Source organism: Cebidichthys violaceus, unplaced genomic scaffold (assembly GCF_023349555.1).
Source record: "Cebidichthys violaceus isolate CVI_PGR_0920_01 unplaced genomic scaffold, fCebVio1.0.p SCAF_9, whole genome shotgun sequence".
NCBI lineage: Eukaryota > Metazoa > Chordata > Actinopteri > Perciformes > Stichaeidae > Cebidichthys > Cebidichthys violaceus.
In genome coordinates, this window is record NW_027176975.1 from 2,912,509 (window position 1) to 2,934,795 (window position 22,287).

The following is a 22,287-nucleotide window of genomic DNA, read 5'->3' on the forward strand; positions in this document are numbered from 1 at the left end:
CCTCAGGGTAGAAACGACTCCTCCAGAAGATCTAAGAGTCTTGTGTTCTATCCAAAGCCTCGGGAGACACATACTCAAAAAAGATCCAGACCTCTATGTGTCATCCATCATAGAAATGATGGACTGTTGTTGTTTTTTTTTAAAGGGAAGTTAAGCTTTGGGGAAAGTCTGCTCTTGATCTTTAAGCAATTCCAAAATAATAATGAATATGTTTTGTTTTTTACAGCGGTTTGTGCATTGCAAAAAAAACCTAAATCTCACCACAGATAAAGAAGGGCTGCACGATTCGGACCACAATGAGAAACATCGTTGTTTTGCAAAAAAAAAAAAAAAAATTGTAAGAAATCCAAAGAAACTTCAGGCAAATCAATTGCAAGAAAAAAATGTGCAGTTATTGTGTTTCTCCCCCCAAAAAAACAAGTCTCATTCAATCTCCAATTTCACCCCAGAGTTTCCATCTTGCGTCTTTTAAAATCAACCGGGGGACAGTTGAAATATACCAGATATGCCTTGTAATTGTGCAAAATGTTGAAAAAAAAAAAAAAAAAAAAAAAATCACCGGTTTAACCCCCGGTTCACCAGAAAGAGCGGAGCGGACGCACTGGAACGCCGACGCGCCGCTCTCCTACTTACTGACTTGGTTGAGACGAGAGAGGGATTTAGAGAGAGACAGAGCTCGGAGCAGAGAGCGACCGCTGAACGCACCACCTAGACGGGAGCAGAGCAAGGAGGCCTTAATGCTGCTCAATCACAGCTACACACACACACACACACACACACACACACACACACACACACACACACACTCTCTCTCTTCACAGAGGTCCAGTTGATTTACGACACCTGTCTGTTGAGACATGTGGCACATGTGTCCGTTCAGCCGGCTCCCCCGAGGGGTGGGGTGGGGGGTGGGAACGGAAAAGGTCAGGGGGGGGGGGGGGGGGGGGGGGGTCAAACTTCGCTCACCTTCTGCCAGGTCGGTGATGGTGGCGTCTCGGTTCAGCAGCAGCCGCGACGGCTTCGCCTTGGGGGAGGAATAGGAGTAGGAGCGCGTGCGGACCTCCGCTTCCTCCGGGTTCTGGGTCAGACGGAAGCAGATCAGACGGAAGCGGATCAGGCAGAGCGGTCACAGGTTCGATTCTGGGAGCAGGAAGCTCAACATCGTCTGACTAAACATTATCGAGCTTGTTGACAGTGTGTCTACTGGAATGTGTGTTACTTTTTCACCTACAGTTTTGGGTTATTGTTTTTTTTATTAATGTGGAATAATGGAGTGAGAGAACCAGAAGGGGAGGTTTTGCAGGCGTTGTGTCTCTCCACACACACACACACACACACACACACACACACACACACACACACACACACACACACACACAGAACGACGTGTCTACCTACCTTGGCGGGCGTGTGCGTGCTGTCAGAGTGCGTGCTGCTAAAGTCCGGCGACGCGTCGAAAGAGTCCTCCCTGGAGCTGGATCGCAGGACGGACTGCCTCTTCGCGGACGAGCAGGGGTAGGAGTGTCCCAGGATGTCTTCCTCTCCGCTGTCGCACTCGACACTAGGACTATTTACACACACAGAGATGCAAACACGCAAAACGTCAATAACTACATTATATTGAGAGAGATGTTTCTTTTAGAAACACCTCTCACCACTATGACCCCCCCCCAAAAGAACCTCATGGCAGAGCAGCTGTACAGGCGAGTGACTAGGCTTCAGTGCTAATGGAGAGGATCCTGCAGCTCTGAGGAAGCTGGAGGAATGTTCAGCGACCTCAAACACACAAACAGCTCAATTGTGTCCGGGCTTCCTGTCACTTTCAGCACCTCCACTGACTGCAATCACTGCACACAACATGTCAAGAAAAGGCCGGTGCTGAAATTTCGGATGTTACTTGTTAGTCATGGTATGTGTTCGCAACGAGTTTCAACATCGGTGCGCTGATTTTAAAACCCCCCCCCCCCCCCCCCCCCCCCCCCCCCCCCCACACAAAAAAATCCACTTGGCCATGAGTGCAGCGGGGTTTGTTCTCTCCTTTAACATGAAAAAAGTCAACCGAGTCGTGATGCTATCCCGTTAAAGGTTCAATTAAATAGATTAGCTCTGCTATTTCTTCAATAGTGAACAGTTCTAGCGTCCTTACCTCAGGACCCGGCTCGCCTCGCTCAAGCTGCATCCTCTGCAGTTCAAAGCAGGAGAAACTGGCAGGCAGGGCTGCGTCCGACGCCTCTGCGCTCCCTCGAACAAGCGGAAGGCGGAAGCCAGGGGGGAGGAAGGAAAAGACGGGGAGGACGCGAGGGGAGAGGGGGGAGACGTGCGAGGGGAAGGCTCCTTGCGAGTCTCCGGGCCTCGGGTCCCCCTCTCCCCGCCGCGGGGCGAGGACGGGTGCCGGTTCTGGGAGTGGCTCCCAGAGGCCGGGGGAGTCGTGGAGAAGGAGTCCCAGCACGGGCTGCCGAGACGGGGCTCGGGGCTCACCTCGTCCTCCTCCTCCTCGTCCTCCGGGGACCGGTATTTGATATCGGCGTCATCCACCTGGAGCAGAACCGTGGAAGAGTTGACGTCACATTAGTGTCTGTTTCTGACTAAATGTCATGAACTATATAACCTACGTAGAGAGATCCACTAACGTCAGCCGTCTCACCTGGTCCACCAGCATGGCGTTAGCGTACACTCTGTCTTTGCTGTGGATCATCGCCGAGAGTCTGACAGCGGCAGCCAGAGTCGGGGACGGGGCCTGGCTCTCCCTTATGGACTGGCTCTTCTCTACAAAAAAAAAAAAGGGAGGGAGTGAGAGAGCGAGAGAGAGAGCGAGAGAGAGAGATATTTCAATATTCTATTTAGTTTCCACAGCAACTTCAAAAAACATCTCGCAAACACCGGAAGTGACGTAGACGTCCTGGGCGGTCGCACGGCATTGTTCGGGAACGAGAGTCACTCACGAGTGTCTGTCTGAACGGGACACACACACACACACACACACACACACACACACGCGCGAATGGGGCGTGCGTGGAGTTGCGGGCGGTGCTTCCCCGCCCTGGTGGAAACAACTCCCGGTGAGCACACAGTGGCATTGAGAGGAAACCCCTTTCCAACACAGTAGAGTCCCTGTGAGCAGCGGCCTGGTGCTGCTGCTGTTACACACACACACACACACACACACACACACACACACACACACACACACACACACACACACACACACACACACACACACACACACACACACACACACACGATTTCTTGGAAAGTGTTCCAGGTTAGAAAACAACCTGCAAGTTCGCACAAACACAAAGATGGCAGCGGAGCGTTACGAGCCGCTGCAACAGGAGCCTCTGATGAGACAGTGGAGCGCCGTTTAATGAAACGCAAAGTAAACAGTGGAACATTTGTGGACGCGTCAATGTCAGGCATGAATAAAAACAAAATAAACACACAATTCCATTCAAACGAGTGTATACAGTATAGGGTGCCCACACTTTATATACTGCATGTCTGTGGACTATATACATGGACTGGATGAAATATGGACGCAGCCTCTGTGACCTCACCCTCACAGGGTTTTACCTACGGGTGAGTGGGAGCTCGGCGGTGACGACACAACTTTAAAAATGGTGCAAGTAGCTTTGGTGGAGCTGAGGCGGTTCGGCCGATGCAGCGGAGGAGAGAGCGCTAGCAGCTAGCGACCTCAAAGCGTCATCTAAACGGGTGAGTTGTATAAGAATTCACCTCTGGTGCAGTTGTCGTGAGCGGGGATGTTAAATACAGAGAGCAAAACAAATGCGATGCGGAAGTGTCCTAAACCTGCATCCTCTCTAGTGTCCACCAGGGGGCGACTCCTCTGGTTGTATAGAAGTCTAGTCTAAAATGACTCTACTTCTCTCTTGATTTATTCCCTCAGTAAACATTGTAAACATGAGTTTATGGTCTCAATCTCTAGTTTACAGTCTTCTTCAATACAGCATGATGTTCATTTAGTACATTATGCTCCATTTAGAGTCACACAGACCATAAAGCAGGGGATGCTTTAGGGGGCGGGGCTTACTGCGATTGACAGGTCGCTACCAGAGCCGTACACTGCGGCTCTACGTCACTGCTCCGTAGTCCTAATACGGTCACTTCCTGTTCACCGGTCGCAAAAAGCTAAGACGGCGACGGCCGTAATCCAAGATGGCGACGGCCAAATCCCCGACACTCGAGGCCTCGGAGCGGCAGTCCACAAACCGACGGGCGATTGGTCCCGATGACTGCGTCCACTTCTTAACCACAGCCTGTGATTTTAATCATATGACCTCAGGGTGATGTTGTTTTACATCTGGAACATGTATAGTTATTAGAGATTTTGAATGGTGAGACAGAAAACTACATCACCAAATGACAAGGAAATCGGTGCGAAGCATTCACTGGAAAAAAAAAAAAAGATATCGAACCCGATGGCAAACCTGGGTTTTCGGGCGCAGATTCCCGGCTGCCGGCGCGCAGAGCAGCAGCAGCAGCATTTGTTAGCGGCGAGTAATCAGAGCAACAATTGGCTGCGCTTCCTGCGAGGCGGTGAGCGCTATAAATCTGGAGAGGCAAAAAGGGAGTCAAGCAAGACATTGATGAGGACACCAGATGAGTCCGGCTCCATCACAACAACAAATGCAAAAGACTCCAGCTGAACCGCCGCAAGGAGCCGAGTCCACATCGGTCCTGAAGCCACGGAGCGTCTGCGTCACATCTCTCCAGAAACTAAAAGCGTACCGTTAAGTCTGGATCCTCTCAGCTCCACATGAAAACATCACACCGTACATGAACCTGTACGACGGGCCACCTCCACCAAGACCTGGACCTGGACCTTCTACGAATCCAGAGGCGGGGGGGGGTCAGATTCTGGACCTGGGTCAAACCGCCGTTTGAAAGCAGAGATCGTTTCACATAAACCCACTCAGGGACTTGACAGACAGACGGGGGGGGGGGGGGCCTAATAGTAAAAGGTTCTGGGGCCGGGTCCAAAGCCACAGCTGGCCCCCCGATCGCTCACACACCTCTCCGACCATAAACACGGCCTCGGCGAACACTGCTGTCAGGCGCCGCGATCTGTGTTTAACATTAGCTAACTGGGGGGGGGGGGGAATAACAGAGTTCATATTTCTAACAAGATAGCAAAATCAATCTTTGTCGCAGGGGGAGGCCGCAGATCTCCGTCTGCCGGGTTGCTATTTTTAGGAGGTTGTTCTTCTTGAGGAATGCGGAGCAGCGCGTGGTTCTGCTTCTACAGCATCTCAACAGACGGAGCATTCGACGAGCGACGCCATACATTCGGAGCGTGTCCCCCTGAGCGATGGCCGACCCTGTACAGTAGCAGGGAAAAAAAGGGAGGAAAAAAAAAAATGAGAGAGAGAGAGAGAGAGAGAGAGAGAGAGAGAGAAAGAGAGAAAGAGAGAGAGCCGGAGCTGTACGGAGACAAAGGCGGCAGTCAGCGGCCAGGTTTCCAGACCAGGGCAGTTAAACACAGAGAGTGACCCTTCAACCCCCGAGCACACCCCACGGGAGAGAGGGAGGTCGAGGGGAGGCAGGATGGAGGGGGGGGGGGGGGGGGGGGGGGGGGGGCGTCACAAGGGCTCTTTTCTCAAGGTTTGAGTCTCTTTCTCTCGGGCCGCTGGTTGTGCTGAAAACGGCAAAAACTAAATGTTCAAGACAGAGACTCCTAATCGTTAATGGCGTAAACACCTCGCTTGTTTATTATGAATATTAAAAAAAAAGGGGTTATTACACTTGTTATGATGTAAGACGCCCCCTTTTTAAGCATCGCACCAAACAACTGTCACTCCGGAGAAATTGGGAGCAGAGTGAAATAACAAGCAGGGCCTGAAGGAGTCAAAACAAAGAGCTGCTATTACCTTATAAGACGGATCGTTATTTTTTTCCGACTGGAGGGCCGTTTTGAATCGTTTAAAAACAATTGTCAACCAGAGTCCACAAACCCGGGTCTTCTGAGTCACGACACCTGACTCCAGGAGATCCAGGGAGAGGTTCAAACTCAAGAGCGAAAGGAATAAACTCGCGGCTTCCGCTCACATACACTCACACACTCTCACACACACACACACACACACACACACACACACACACACACACACACACACACACACACACACACCTGAAATCACATTTCACTTTCGCAAGGTGCATCGTTGCGCCACAGCCGGTTGACCTCTCCACCGGTTTCTTAAGCCACGACAACTTTCTCGAAGGTTTGCACGGCGCTCTGCTGAAGCGGCACACAGAAAAGGCAGCGTGTAAAACAGATGTCAATCACAATTTAGAAGCAATAGCACGGATAATCTCACAGAGGGTTAGGGTAAAAGAGACCGCTGGAGCTGGGCCATGACACACACATGGCAGTAACTCGATCTCTCTCTCTCTCTCTCTCTCTCTCTCTCTCTCTCTCTCTCTCTCTCTCTCTCTCTCTCTCTCTCTGTCCAACAGTCACTCGATGAACTGTTTAACCACTCCGGGTTAATTTGGCACCATTTGAAGCATCCACCTCGGCTCTCACACGACGAGGCGACGCGCTCCTGTGTTGAGTTCAAGCAACCGAGATTAACACGATTTTTTTTTTGGACCGCAGTTTCTTGGAAATTCGTCGTGAACACTGAGCTCCGCCTCCAACATGGCACTTGGGTGACACACTGGATCGAGACTATTAAGAGCAGGTGCCTAAGCATAGGCACACATTAAGGCCTCCGCTTTAGCACTTTACGGCAGTCACACACACACACACACACACACACACACACACACAGTGAGGACCGAGGACCCGCTCAAGGCCCCCCAAAAAGCGCTCAATGGGCTTCGAGTGGACGTCTGACATTCCCCAACATACTGTCACATATCAGGTTACATCACCAGCAGACGTCCCGCTCTGATTGACTCGGGGGGGGGGGGGGGGGGCCCAGGCCCGTGAGCGGCGATGTGTCATAGGAACGGTCTAATTTTAACCGTATTGTTCCACGGTGAGCGTCTGCGGCGATGTCTTCCATATGGGCCGTCTGTAACGAGACGCTTCCGAGGGGAAAAAAAGGGGGATGCAGCTGAGAAACGGGGGAAACTGAACAGACGTTGTTCATGACGTTGAAGCACACGCGTGGACCGTCTGCGGAACACATCAGCGACACGGTGACCCGGTCAACTGGGGGCCGAGAGAAGGCGACCGCCAGTGTGCCGGTGATGTGGAAAAAAAAAACGTCGGGGTTTTACCTTTTTTGCCCGTCTTCTTCTTGCGCATCCTCATCTTGGGAAAAGAGGGCCAGGAGTAGTTGAAGGGAGAGTCCGAGTCAGAATCCATGATTTTGCGTCCTTGGACGGGATCCTCCTACGAATAAATAAGTGAGCAGCAAATCAGCCTTCATCCATTTCCGGACTGCTGTGCTCTCGCTCTCCTTTTTTTCCAGAGCCCCGCTGTACACACTCTGACACTTCAGGAGTGAGCCAGCATGTTCCCCTCTGTCTACCCCCCCTCTCCCCTCCCCAAGCCACCCCTCCCCCCCTTAAAATCCTCCCCCCTTCCCCCTCGACAACTCCGCACCGACTGTCCGACGGAGCCGAACTCTCTTCTGCTTTTCTCCGGGTTTCCTCTCAGTCTGCCCACTTTCTTTTCCCCCCCGACTGCTCTCCTGAAATCTGTGCCGAACCTTTAGGGTCTCTTCGGTCTTTCTCTTTGACTCATCTACACCACACACAGCACAGAGGGACGGGGGGGGGGGGAGAGAGAGAGAGTGGGAGGGAGATCAACACATGCTGACAGGAGCAAGGGGGGGGAGGAGGGGGGGAGTGTATTGGATGCCGGAAAGAGTGACCGAAGGAGGGAGAGAGAAACAGAACATGGGAGTGACTTCAGAGTGTGCGGCGAAGACAAACACGAGGGGCAGACGGCTTAGCGGAGGTGAGTCTCTGGAACAGAGGTGTGGGGGGTGGGGGGGGGTGGGGGGGGAATCATTAACCCCACCGCGAGTTCATGATTGCCTCGGAGACACAGCGAGCTGCACACGCTGTCCGAATCTGCCCAATGCCACGTCTGAAGAGAGCCCTTCTCTCTCTCTCTCTCTCTCTCTCTCTCTCTCTATGGTTCAGCATGGCAAAGCCAAAGCTGAGGGGGGGGGGGGAGACGTATGGTGGGGGGAGCAGTGTGCCAGGTCAGCAGCCTCACCATGGAGACAGCAGTGAGAGCCGCTGCTGTTTTCTTCCTCTCCCCCCCTTTTCTCCTCTTTGCCAACTTGCAGGACTGCGGCGCTCCTCCACTAGCTGAGAGGACGGCACTAAGTTTTTAGCTCGAGGTGGTAAAAAGTGACAGAGTTTTAAGAGACGGATCAGACAATGGCAGTGGGGAAGGATGCCAAACAGGGCTTTTTATATAAATGCATATAAATGAAGGAATGTGAAGAGAGAGAAAAAGGGGGGATGAGAAGGGTTTTGTAGGCAGAATATATGGGGTGAAGGGCGGGGGGGGGGGGGGCATAGGTACACTGAGACTATAGAGAGTAGTTGCTGTGTGAAGGTGTGTGTGTGTGTGTGTGTGTGTGTGTGCATGGGGAGGGGGTGTTGGCACTGTACCGGTGAACATTAATGCTGCCTTTGTGGGGGTCTGTGGGAGGTTTTAATCCCTGTTTTCCGTTCTCCAATTAGATCCCTCGGCCCGGGGTCGGAGACTCTTGTTAGCGTTCCTGGCGTTGCGCTCGCTGTCTGTTGTCACACGGCCAAACTATCCATATCATAAATCTCTTTCTCTCTCACACACACACACACACACACACACACACACACACACACTCTCCCGTCCCTGGGGATCTCTACAAGCTGCTGGAAAACTGCATTCAGCAATGCCCTGGCAACCCCCATTCAGCCACTAACAACCCCCCCCCACCCCTCTTTTTTTTTTTTAAACCCCCCCCCTTACCCCTTTGCCCCTTCAGAGCACTCTTCCTCACTGCATTCTCTCCTCTCAAACACACAATTGCACACAAACACTGACAAAAAAAAAAAGAAAGCACGCATCCACCTCCCTCCTTTCTTTCAGCCGTGGAGAGCAGAGCTCCTCGGGGATGAAGTGGCATTTGTCGTTTGTTCACTGAACTCACATTTAAAATGCTGATCTGGGAGGATGGGACCCAAGTGTTACATGGGTTTAGGGGTAAGTGTGTGTGTGTGTGTGTGTGTGGGTTTTTTGGGTGTGGTACTTTAATTCCGGGGGCATTAGGAGGGCAGAAGTGTGGGAAGGATGGAAGACGAAGAAGGTTTTAAAAAAGCTTTTTGAACTATTACACTGACATTGAAAAGCCGGTGCAACCTGCTGCGGCTCCACTGTGTTTAATCACGGTCGTGCCATTTGAATTGGAGAGAGGAAAGAGCTGACATCGAGGCGACGGGCTGGGGGGGGTGGGGGGGGGGGGGAGGCAACGACATGACAGCTACGCTCGAAATTCCTCATCCCTTGCTGAAGCTCTGGCTACAGAAGCCCCGTCTGTCCATCCGATGACGCATTAGCTCAGTGATAAAAACAGGAACTGGAGTCGCACTACATGCTTCACTTCTTTGTTCAAAAAGTAAATAAATAAAAAACCTGCCGCTCACTCGTTACGCCCGACAGCTTGGGAATGTCTAATAAGGAGTTGAAATTCTCAAGGGGGTCAAAGAGAGGCATCGTAATCCCGGAAGGATAACATGTGTAAGGCCTTCATCACTCTGAGTCAGGGCTTTTTATTTTTTTTGGCTTTGAGGGGAAACCGTGGAGAAAACAGGATTCAAGTGACCGGCGTTGTTCGTCTGAGCCACAGAAAAAAAGTGTTTGAAGGGGACCGGTGGAGGTCAGAGGCAAGACCAGAAAATGTGAAAAACCCTCAACCAGCCAACAAACACACACGCACACACACACACACACACACACACACACACACACACACACACACACACACACACACACCGAGTGTGAAATGACTAAACCGTACAGCATGGAAAACAACACCAGCCGCAGGAAGTTCAGATTGCAGACGTCCAGTGCCAAGAGTTATAAAAGCCTGAAGCCGACCGCAGCATTCTTACGCCGAGCCATCGCTCTGCTCTGCGGCGATAGAAAGCCAATTATTAACCCGCAGGATGTTCCCACTCTTTGAATCCCCCCCCCCCCCCAGTGCAGAAGCAGGATCAGAGTGAGGCCACCTTCGGCCGCATTGGTGGGAAGTGATTTGCGTCGCCGCTGAGTCGGGATTGCTCTCTGCCCCGGCGCATTGACAGGATTCCTTCTTAGTGCCACGATCGCTGAAAACACAGAGCGACATGAGTCCAAAGAGTCCAGAGAGAGGGGGGGGGGGGGGTCAAGAGAAGCTGAAACGTGATCTCGTAGTCCGCGGGGACGGTAGAGACTCGGGTTCCAAGTTCGGTTCAAGGAAAGGAAACGCTTCCTGCAGGAGTGATTAGAAGCCACTTGGATAACCTCCTAGGAACATAATGCCACCTAAAACAACAACAGGCGGTTTCACTCGGCGTAAAAACATGATCTACAGCCCGAGGCAGCGCAGAGCTCTGAAATGAAGTCCGTCTCTAAAAACAGGCCTCTGAGAACGTGACCTCGCTCCCGTTTAGAAAGACAAAATCTTTACCGGAGTCCAACCGCGATGGGTCCTCCTCATCCTCCTCCTCCTCGTCCTCGTCCTCTTCGTTCAGGCGAAACATCAGCGGCTCCTCGAAGTCCTGAAGAAACAAGAGAACCTTTCACCGATAATAGCGAGACATCACTCATCAGGCTTACAAGCATACCTGCAACACAAAAAAAACAAAAAAAAAACTAGAGTGGACCTAAGTACAAAAACACAAGTGTCTGGGTGGTGCCTGGGTGTGTGTGTGTGTGTGTGTGTGTGTGTGTGTGTGACGGGGCAAAGCACCCATCTGTATCGCATAACAGAGGTCCTATTGGATGACCGGGATGGTGCGCACACGCCTCTAAAATAACACACACTCGGACGCTCACAAAGTCGGGCAAATTCGGCGGCGTGCTGCAAGGTGCCAACTCCAACACCTCGACAATGAGCGGGGAACAATGCGGAGCATTGAGGGGCGGGCGGTGCCACCGGCTGATGCAGATGTTCACGGAGGGTTGAATGGAGCCTCGACAGTTTTTAAACGTGTCAAATTAGATATCCAGGATTTCTTTTTTTTTTTTAAGTGCAAACAGTTGGCGTGGAACGTTTTTTTTTTTTTTTTTTGGAAGGACAGATGACTTGTGTTGATATTTGACTCGCATGTTGAGCACATATGAGGAAAAAGAGAAACTCCATTACTGTCCTCGTTTCAAATACTCACAGTTTCCTCGACAGCTGCTACGTCGATATCAGAACACAGCGCTGAAAGAAAGGAAGAAAAAAAAAAAAAAATCGTCAGACACAGCAGCCGTTAAACTTCAAAAGAGGCTCAAGTAAGCACAGATGTTCGTCAGCTTTTATTAACGACGTATGAACCATGTAAAGGCTTCATTTTTTTATTCTAGGCTCTTTTTTTTAAACATAACCTGAGGAGATCTTTACTGTGTGGCCTTGATCTCCTTAAACTACCACATGCGTTCCAGATCAAAAAGGTGCACCGTCGCTCACCAGAAACAGAAGCAGGGATCAGTGTTTGGGTGGTGCGATACGAAGCCTGGGGTCACGTAACAATGTATTAAAAAAAAAAAAAAAAAAAAAAAAGGCGTATAAATGCGGGAGAGGGAACCTATAAAGGATGCACAGGTCGGGAGGGGAAGTGTGGGAGAACCCACACAGTGAAAGCCGAGAAAGGAGAAGGTGTAGGAAAAGATCTGGTGTTGCCCAGAGACAGACGGTTAAAAGGGACACAACCTCGTAAAAGACACGGAGACCTTCCAAAGTTTCGTCCAGTGACTAACTCCATTTTCTATTTACATTTTCATTGCTTCTCTAAAGTTTACCCACAGGTGAATAGAAACAAAAAACCACGGACACACAGTGCTTACGGATAAGGCTGTAAATCAGATTATCTTCAGCATCCGTTATCTGTTGATGTCTATTTTTTTATATTGTTTTATTTAGCCTGCTTGTAACGTGCTTACTGATTTATTTTCACTGCTGAGGTCCTCGTGTGTTCGGTGTGAGCTGTGAATCTATTATGGGGCCTAGCTATTTAAACTCAGGCACTACCGGTCCACTCCCTACTATCTGGATCTCTACTTCCACACTTTTGCGGACATTGAGGCGTAAACCAATTTGAGACATTGGCCGTTAAAGCCGATACTTCTGCGGCTCGCTTCTTGTTTTTAGCGTGTAGATAGAGATATATATATATATATATATATATATCTCTCTCTATCTATCTATCTATCTATCTATCTATCTATCTATATATATATATATATCTATCTATATATACACGACGGTATCGTCGGTACGAAGCCGACGGGTTACAGTAGGAGGATGAACTTCAGGTAGGTCGTCACTATAGAAACTAAAGAAGAGAGGACCCGGAGTTGAACCTTGAGGTACACCAACATATCTATCAACCATTTGTGAGGTTTTATGGGACACAAACGCATTGTTTTCTGTCTGTACGGTATGATCTGATCCATTTTACTACTTATACTAATTACTAATTAGAACGTCATGATTAACTCGAATCAAATGCTTTCTTTAAATCGAGGAAGGCGACCACTACCACACCTCCCTTTCAGTTCCAGTGTAGTTAATAATGAAAAGGTTCATAAATACTGAGTCCACTCCATCCCATACACACCCTTTGCTCTTGAACATCATATATAACACTGTATTGATACAGTGATTCACACGCGTCAAATCAAAGTTCAGATATGTTCGGTTGCTTATGACCATATAACCTTTCACTGAACTGTTGCTACTCCACAAGAATCTTAGGCTTTCTTTTTCTCTTTTCCCTACCTTCTTGATTTTAGACTTGCAATACCTCAAAGCCCCCACAGGAGAGCAGTCAACGTACGCAGTGTCGAGCCTAAAAAGCAGGCTTAGTTTAACCGGGCCTCTCAAACAGACGAGGACTGTATGTGTGATACCGTTCTCTGTGGGATCATCCACCAGCTCCTCCGTCCCTGACATGGTCTCCACGCGTTCCCTCCTTAGAGCTTTGATCTGTGGGAGGAAAGGTGACGTTTGTAAGTAAGAAGATGTTGTGACCTAAAATGTACCGATTTAAACGCGGCGGACTCAAACTCACCTCTCTGAGGAAGTCCTCATCTCTGAGCCGGTCCCTGAGAAGCAGGACGTCGGCGTGCCGGCTCTCCTCCGTGCTCCACCGCAGGTTTTGCCGGACAGTCAGAGTCAGGTTCCCCGTGTCGTGGCAGAACCTCAGCAAGCGGGACCGGTCTGCCCACACCTGGGACAGACCCGCGGGAGGCGTGGCTAGAGGGTTGGGCGGGCTGCAGCACAACGGGTGGGTCAGTTAAATCCCCCCCCACCAAAAAAAAAAACAACATAAAAAATGTATATTCTGAGAAAGCATTTTTCAAACCATTAGAATATATAAAGCATCGTCTAAAAGCACCGTCAGATGATGCTCTCCTAGTGTTTCAGGGGGTCGTTTCTACATTCTGAAGGAAAGCCCCCCCCCCCCCCTCACCGCCACACACGAGCAAAACCGTGATTCTGAATTCTTACTGCGTGAGCAGCTCCAGGAGCTCCGTGCCGCCGGCCGCCTGCGCCAGCTGCAGCGGCGTCACTCCCTCTTCGTTCGGCAGACTCACGGCCATCAGACCCCCCGGCTGACAGAGCAGCAGCTCCGCCAGGCGACACAGACCCCACCGCACGGCCAGGTGGAGGGGCGACTCCCTGAGGGTGTGCTCTGGAGACGAGGGGAGGAATGGAACACTGTGAAACTGCAACAGCTGCTGAATGGAAGGGAAGGGGGGGGGGGGAGGTGAGATAAATAGGAGGAAACTGACACCGCAAGAATGTCGTCTGGATAACCACCTCCTCGTGATAATTAACCTAAATGTCAATGATTGATTTCGTGTCTCCCGCCGCGCTGGATCCCTCTGCTCCACTGACCCACTTTGACAGCTTCTTATTTCTGTGACGGCCCTACGAGATCTGGATCCAGGTAACTGGCCCGCATCAGATCAGCTACAGCTGCTAACCACTGGACGGAAGAAGCACAACACCAGCTCTGCAGTCTAAAGGAACCATTTTCAAGGCAACTTACAGAGGAACAAAGAGAGGCCAGACGGACGCATTGCCGAATCCGTCACTAACGCCACGAGAGAGGACGAGAGAGACACTGTCCTACACTGACTGATGGACTTTTTAAAGGGATGTCACTCAGCAGCACCACAGACTGTAGCCTCAAACAGGAAACGTAATCAACAGCTGGCTCTGACACTCATTAAACAAACATCCGTGACGATGGATGTTTGCCAGAAAGGAGCCGTTTTGTTGCGCTGCATGTCATAAAACGAGGCTATTTCACACATGGACTCCCTCAAACACAAACTGAGGGACAAGTTGAGGGACACTGTAAGACAATCTATGTGCTGCAAGAAGTACTTTTGGTATTCATAGTGAGGTAACTTCGTAGCAGCTGTTCTCAACCACCGCTGGGCCCACTGGTCAGCCTCAGAGCGCCCTCTAGTGGGCTGCAGATGTGCTGCCAGATGGGTCGATTGTATTTTATCTACATAGGTTTTGAGTATCACCACGCTAACCGCTAACCGCTAACCGCTATCAACAGGTGGATCGATGGTGTTTTCCCTGTTAGCTTCCGTTCCCTTGGATGCAGAGACACATTACATTACATTACAGTCATTTAGCAGACGCTTTTAACCAAAGTGAATTCAGTCTCTAAACTTAATTTAGCAGAATTTGTTTCTTCTTCTTCTTTTTTTTTTTAAGGGCCTTGAGTTACAGATTTAGATTTAGAACGGCAGTTTTTAACAGTATACAGACAAACAGGATCTGAAAAGCTCGGCTTCTCTCTTTAGCCCTTTGTTGAGCTACGAAGACACGGTTCAAAAGATAATACTTACGCAACTAAAAATATTAATGCTAAATGTTTCATGGCTGCACTCCAGAGAGAACATCGTTTATTCCAAAGCTCCAATCACGTTATTTTTTGACAGAATGAGGTTCAGCATCTCTCGCTTTTCCGGCGCCTTTTGAAAAAAATGCAGAACATACTACGAGCAAACGAAATCCATCGATTAAAAAATGTACAGTTCGGGTCTCGTACGGCGGCGGCGGCGGTGAGGTCATGAGCGGCGTTATCAAATCAACCGCAGACATTCAGAAGGAGACGCTGCGATGAAACAGACTGCCTTAACTGTGTTATCGGCTAAATCCAGTTTGTTATTTTGTGTAGGTGGCCCAACACAAGCACTGAGACCATAGAAACAGATGGTGGCATCTCGTAAACACACACACACACACACACACACACACACACACACACACACACACACACACACACACACACACACACTTATTGAGCTCTGCCTCGGGCTACTTCCAGAAGGAAAGGCTCTATTAACCACATTACATGCTGCTTAATTGGCTTTGATGAATTCAACAGAAGCACACATGTGACCGTGTTCACTTCCGATTTCAGCCCAGTAAGGATGTCAAATGGGAATGATGGTGGGGGGGAGGAGGAGGAGGAGGAGGAGGGGGGGGGTGATGAAGAGTTCACCTTCATTCCTTCCCTGCATCTGCCCTTTAAAAGCAAATTCTTGCAAATACAAAACTTCCAAAAACCTTCTTCATCACATCTCTACATGTTCACAGATATTGCTGTATAAGAAGAAAAAACCCACGATGTGCTTCTGATGGAATGACCCGGTTCTCACCGTCTCCGCCGCGGCTCCCCAGAACGTTCCAGCTCCGGGGGATGTCCAGATTGGCCATGGCCAGAGCCACGCGGCGGTCCATAGCCCAGCGGGAGCTCTCCTGGCCCAGGTTGAAGAGGCTGCTCAGCTCCTTGTGATCCGCGGAGCTCAGGCAATGCCCGTGGATCACCAGGTGCTCCGCCAGGTCCTGAGAGCGAAGCGGGTTCGCGGTCAAGATACAAATCTGTGATAACCGGTGTGCAACGAAAACCCCTGTGTGATCTGTGCACTACAATGTGTGTGTGTGTGTGTGTGTAGCTTTTTACACACACGGGGTCGCACGAACCCTCGCGGGGCGTATAAGATCGTATTTGCGTCATCGTCCCTACCTGAGCGTCATCTTGGACGTACTCCAGCGAAGCCCCGCCCACCCAGGCGACGGGTGTGGCTTCAGAGCACAGGTAGGCCTGGACAGAGACCACCTCAGCCAGGTTGTGTCCTAAAGACGGACAAGGACACAGGAAAAAAAAAAAAAACCAAAAAAAAAACCAAGAGGTAGATTTATGTCATAACTCTATGATGAGTTCACTGTGCTACAAATACCAAAATACAGGAATACAGCAGGACACAATGATTCAACGGGTTTCAAGTCACTGCAAATAAAATGAGCTGAAATCGACGGGGCAAGAAATGTAAAAACACTCTTTTTATATTTCAGTGCCTTAGAAAATCATTGAGTGTGGTTAAACATGTTCATTTTTGTAGGTTAATTAAAGGCATTTCTTCTTCTTCTTTTGATGGAGAAGGAGACCTGCTTTTAATAGTTCTGCTATCGCAGAGAGACGCTGAAGCCTGCAGGAGCGTCTGCTGTCTGTGTCGACCTACACTGAGGCTCGGTAATGTTGACGTATTGTTTATGGAGCCGTTTCCCTCCTGAGAGGAAGCTGATAAGATTCTGTGCCTTTCCAGACCTCGAGTCACAGACTGTGACTGTGTGTGTGTGTGTGTGTGTGTGTGTGTGTGTGTGTGTGTGTGTGTGTGTGTGTGTGTGTGTGTGTGTGTGTGCAGATTGAAAAAGTGATCTACTGTTCCTGAGTACATCAGACAGGACTGTGAAACCTGGGGTTGTCAGCATGTGCAGTTTAATGTTGTTTTTTAATCTCAAATAATGTAGCAAATTACCCAGAATGCACACAATAGCACGCGACATACCCGGCACTATAAAGCAGAGCATGACATCACTCTGAGCCCTGGTGACGTGGACCAGAGTGGACCCTTCCAGAACAATGTAGACCTCTGCGTCCTCCGGCACCGAGTCGTAACCCTCCAGCAAAGCGAACACCTTCGCCTGGCCCTGAGGAACAAAGGGGGGGGGGGGGGGGGGGGGAGGGACAGAGAGACACACAGAGAGAGAGAGAGAGAGAGAGAGAGAGAGAGAGAGAGAGAGAGAGAGAGAGAGAAAGAGAAAGAGAAACAGAGACAGAGAGAGGGAGAGAAAGAGAAAGAGAAAGAGAAACAGAGACAGAGAGAGGGAGAGAAAGAGAGAGACAGAGACAGAGAGAGAGAGAAAGAGACAGAGAGAGAGAGACAGAGAGAGAGAGAGAGAGAGAAAGAGAGACAGAGAGAGAGAGAAAGAGAGACAGAGAGAGAGAGAGAAAGAGAGACAGAGACAGAGAGAGAAAGCATCACGACGCTGGAGAGCGAAACACACACACACACACACACACACACACACACACACACACACACACACACACACACACACACACACACACACACACACACACACACACACGTCTATTCCTGAAGACGGGCCGCTCACTTCAGATTAGGACTCTATTCTGATCCAGCGTTCTACATTTCCAAAAGCACACCAGATCCCCCCCGACAGCATGCCTCTGGAGGTACGGTGAAAACATTCACCCTCAATAAAAACAGGAATGCCTCGGTGTCTGCTGTAAAGACCTGCTCTGATCCCAACAGACCGGAACACTTTAGACTTCTGATCTGAGGCAGAAGAAGGTGGAATATTCACAACGATACGTAAACAAAGACGCGACATCCTCACCCAAGAGGCCCAGGTTGAGCTGTTTCTGGGTCACCGACTTATCTAGGGCTGGGTGCCATTTGATACATGAGATAATACAGTAGCGTAGTTTTGATACTACTACCAAAATTTAAATTTTTGTGTACTTTTTAAAAAAAACTAGAAAATGCATTTCTTGCAGAAGATGCCTGTGAATGCTGAGAACTAAAATAAATTGAACATTGGTGATGTAACATGAAGAAAAAAAGCACAATATTTATGATGAGCGTAACAGAGAGGTATGGATGATATTTAAAAAAAAAAAAAGCATAAAAGGTTGAGAAAAAGTTGAATAAAAGCATAAATGTCCCCGTTTATGTCTGAGTGAGTGAGTCCCAAAAAAGAGCTTCAAAGCTCTGCACCAATCAGAAACAAGTAGACGCTGATTGAGCGTTAATCAGCTAACTCAAATCACCTGTGTGTGTGTGTGTGTGTGTGTGTGTGTGTGTGTGTGTGTGTGTGTGTGTGTGTGTGTGTGTGTGTGTGTGTGTGTGTCTGAACGCGCCACTGTTGGCTGGAACTGGAGATAACACACGGAGCGACAAAGACGCACAAACAGAGGGATTGTTTATGAATGTTTACTTTTTTTACTTTTTTTCCCGCCAGCAAAAAAAACAACACTTTTGGTGCTTCCATCTGTAACCATAACACTGATCAGATGTTTCCAGTACTCACGAAATGATGAGATACTTTAATACAACAGTCTTCACAGGTTACACATACATGTATTGTGAGGACATTTGAAGACTACTTTAAACGTGGCTTTACCACAGAAGACACACTTCAGTTTCTTGCTGTTTCACATGGATTGTACTGAACAAACGGAACCTTGAACAGAATTCATTTGAAGTAAGTAAGAATCAGTTCTGGAGTAGAAAGAATAAAAAGGTGAGGCTGAGGTGGCAACCTTCATTGAACAGCAACTGGAAACATCTGGTCAGTGTTACGGTTACAGATGGATGCACCAAAAGTGTTGGTACAAATTTTTTTTTTTTTTTTTTTGCTGGTGGAAAAAAAGAAAAAAAAAAAGAATGAACTTTTCTTTTTTTTTATGGCGGAAATGGGCTTCCATAAGCAAACCCCTTTCACACTACAAAAAGTAATTCAACTCACTGTTGGATTAAAAATATTGATTGGTGCAGCTTTAAACATTTCGGGGCCCATGCCTTACTGTGGATAAATAGATCTCCAATACAACTTTAACTGAGATTGAAGGCAGATTTTTTTTTTTGTTTTTATAGTTGCCGCTTTCCACCAGTTGCAGGGGGAAAAAAAATCTATTGTGGAAAATATCAACTTGTCAAACTACAGGCCTCTCACGAGACACACCGGTGTGGGTTATTGTGGGACACGCGTCCAACCACTGACTGAGGCAGGAGCAGAGGAGACAGGTTGAAGAAAAGAATGGACACCCAAAAAAAAATACAATGAACATCTCAGATTAGTGTTGGATGGCGAAAGAGTATGAGAGTCCATCAGCTTTGAATCATCTCACCTAATGTGCTCTAAAACTGAAAGGCTTCTCTTTTGACTTCTCTCACCGCTTCACATAGAGGCACTGTGAGAGTCTCTCTCTCTCTCTCTCTCTCTCTCTCTCACCCCCCCCAGGTTGAACAAAAATTCTTTAATGTCCACGCAGCTTCTCCTCTTCCCTCATTGAGGCTCCTCACCTCTGTGTGATTGACCAGATGTTCAACATAAAATTAATAAACTTTAGTTGTTTTTTTTACCAAATACTGCAAACTAATTACTATTAAATCCAGCTGTACTTTATGTTTTAGGGCCAGTTGGTCAACGTTAGCATGCTAACAGGGTACGAATGTTACCATCTTCATTGTGAGCATCTTAGCATGCCGCCGTTAGCATGTTGCTCCAAGCCTCACATAAAATGAATAAACTTTAGTTGTTTTTTTACCAAATACTGCAAACTAATTACTATTAAATCCAGCTGTACTTCATGTTTAGAGCCACATAGTAAATGTTAGCATGCTAACAGGCTACGAATGTCAGCGATGTCATTGCGAGCATCTTAGCGCGCCGCTGTTAGCATATTTTTTTTTGCCGAGTTGCTAGCATGGCTCTAGACTAGCTCTTTTGAAAACTTCCTTCAGCTTCACTAGCTTCCCTCTGCTGTTAAAATACAGTGGTTGCATAATGCGTCCATTCATTTATATATTATGTATTACAGTTCTGAGGCGCGTAGCGTTTCATCACATGGGCGTTCAGCATTCACAAAGGAGAACAGACATTGAGTACATGCCACATAAGAAAGGATTCAATTGACTGAATACATCGTGAGCCCTTTGATCTTCAGAGAAGCATTAGCTCTCATTCCTGTTTGCCTATAGATAAAAACCATTAAAGTGAAACCGATGAAGACATATTTGATCGCAGTCCCGCCCTGTTTGAATACAGCTTAACCTCCAAAAATAACCAGAGACGTCACAAATCAACTGAGTGAGAAAAACATCACTAGGTACAAAATCACTGAGTTACTGATTTGCTAAATAATACACACAAATGCCAGGCTTCTATTGTCACTCTATGAAACTATGATTCAGTGCTCAAATAGTCCCAACAGTGAAACCGTGAGACGTTTCATTCAAAGACCATTAAAGTCCCCTATTTGATCAAAGTCAGGAACTGTCATGATGGCGCCAAATCTTTTTTTTTTGCATGCATGCATGGTGCAGAAAACTACTCCTTTCAGATACATTTGGTGCATTTTAAGCAAGCATTGGTCCTGAGCACAAAAAAAAAAACGTGTTTATACATATTATAAGTAAACGAGGCTGCTGATCTGTCGCTGCATCGCAAACTCAATTTGCAGAGATTTAAAAAAAAAAAAAAAAAAAACTCTTCTGAAGATCAGTCAGAGGAGCTGGTCTCAAGCCGGACCTCCAGACCTGGAGCACATACTCACATACAGAGGCACGCTCCTCCTGCTCAGCTCCATCTCCGGCTCCCCGGCGACTGTGGACATTAAAAACAGAAACAAGGACAAGGCACCATCAGTGTAGCCCCCCCTCCATGCACGTGACTCCTCATGACTTCTGTTGGTTAGTCTGCCGTTCTCCTCTGATCCTGAAGAGATTATCATTTTTATAAACTCATCTGTGCCACTGCCAAGCCGAGTCAGAGGTCCACCGATTGGAGACAGGACCATCTTTTTGATCTGAAGTGTGTGAATAATGATTTTAATGATGCTTTTGTACCTTGTTTGGGAGACTAGAGCATCAAATAGCCCCCAATCTGGTGTGTGTGTGTGTGTGTGTGTGTGTGTGTGTGTGTGTGTGTGTGTGTGTGTGTGTTCATCATCAGTGACCACTTCATAAACTGGACACAAACGCAAGGTCTCATCAAGAAATGCGTGTCTTGTGCAGTCACATTACATTTCGTATTTAAATAAATATATTTTTATAAATAAATGTATTTTTATATATATATATATATATATTTATAAAAATATATTTATATAACTATACACAAAATATATATATATATATTTATATATATATAAAAATATAAATATATATAAAACAATATATATATATATATAAAATATAAATATAAATTAAAAAAAAATATATATAAATATATATAATCATAAGAGACGTCACAGTGAGCATGGACACGCCGAGTGGAGAGGACTTACACAGTTTTAGTAAGTGTGCTAGCTTTATAGTCACAGAACATCGGCCGTGGGCGCAATAATTTAACGTTTAACACTTAAAAAACACGACGGTGTAGCTTTGAGACACACGTGCTGCTGCTGCTTTCAGCTCAACGTCTGAAAACGAAGCGAACTCACAGTTCAACGTTGACCTATTTAGCCGCAGTGAAGCTACATTTTCGCCATTTGACCAGGGTCGACGTGTTAGCAAACTGTCAACAACGTAATTGACGGGACACGTTAAAAGAAAAAAAGAAAAAAATAATAAAAATCAACAGCTACCGTTAGTTAGAAACGGGTTCACGTTATTGACGTACCTCCCCTCCGGTTCGCACGAGCTCAAACTCCGGGCAGAAGAAGAAAAAACCGACGGTCCTGCTTAAATTCGGCAGGAAACGGAGCACCAAACTCCCGGAGACATGCTGCTCTTTAACTCAAGTGTTAGGAGCTACAAGTTGAGGTATGGCGTAGGGTCGGTGCCGCCGCTGGATCCACCGGAGCGAGCGGCAGCATCCTCCTCCTCCCTCCTCCTCCTCCCTCCTCCGGCTCTGTTGACGCTCTCCGTCTTCCGTCTGCTCCAATGCAAAAAATCCTCCATCAACATCGAACCGTTTCTTTGAGGTTACAGCGACCCCCAGTGAACGGAGAATATAAACACCTGCGACCACGGAAGACTTCTTCACAATCATGATGGGTCAA

The 22,287-nt window shown here is 48.1% G+C and overlaps 1 protein-coding gene across 1 annotated transcript; it reads right to left on the minus strand.

The window, feature by feature from the left end:
- Window positions 1-38: 38 nt before the first annotated feature.
- Window positions 39-22,238, minus strand: LOC137866755 (rho guanine nucleotide exchange factor 28-like). Its single transcript, XM_068702848.1, has 15 exons — window positions 21,906-22,238; window positions 20,839-20,888; window positions 17,042-17,183; window positions 16,219-16,328; window positions 15,851-16,037; window positions 13,671-13,854; window positions 13,231-13,432; window positions 13,070-13,145; window positions 11,341-11,381; window positions 10,641-10,731; window positions 2,645-2,766; window positions 2,147-2,535; window positions 1,399-1,567; window positions 967-1,078; window positions 39-708 (listed from the first exon to the last, which is right to left on the minus strand). The coding sequence occupies exons 2-15, from the start codon at window positions 20,869-20,871 to the stop codon at window positions 626-628; spliced, it is 1,941 nt and encodes a 646-aa protein (XP_068558949.1). The 5' UTR covers window positions 20,872-20,888; window positions 21,906-22,238; the 3' UTR covers window positions 39-625.
- Window positions 22,239-22,287: the final 49 nt, after the last annotated feature.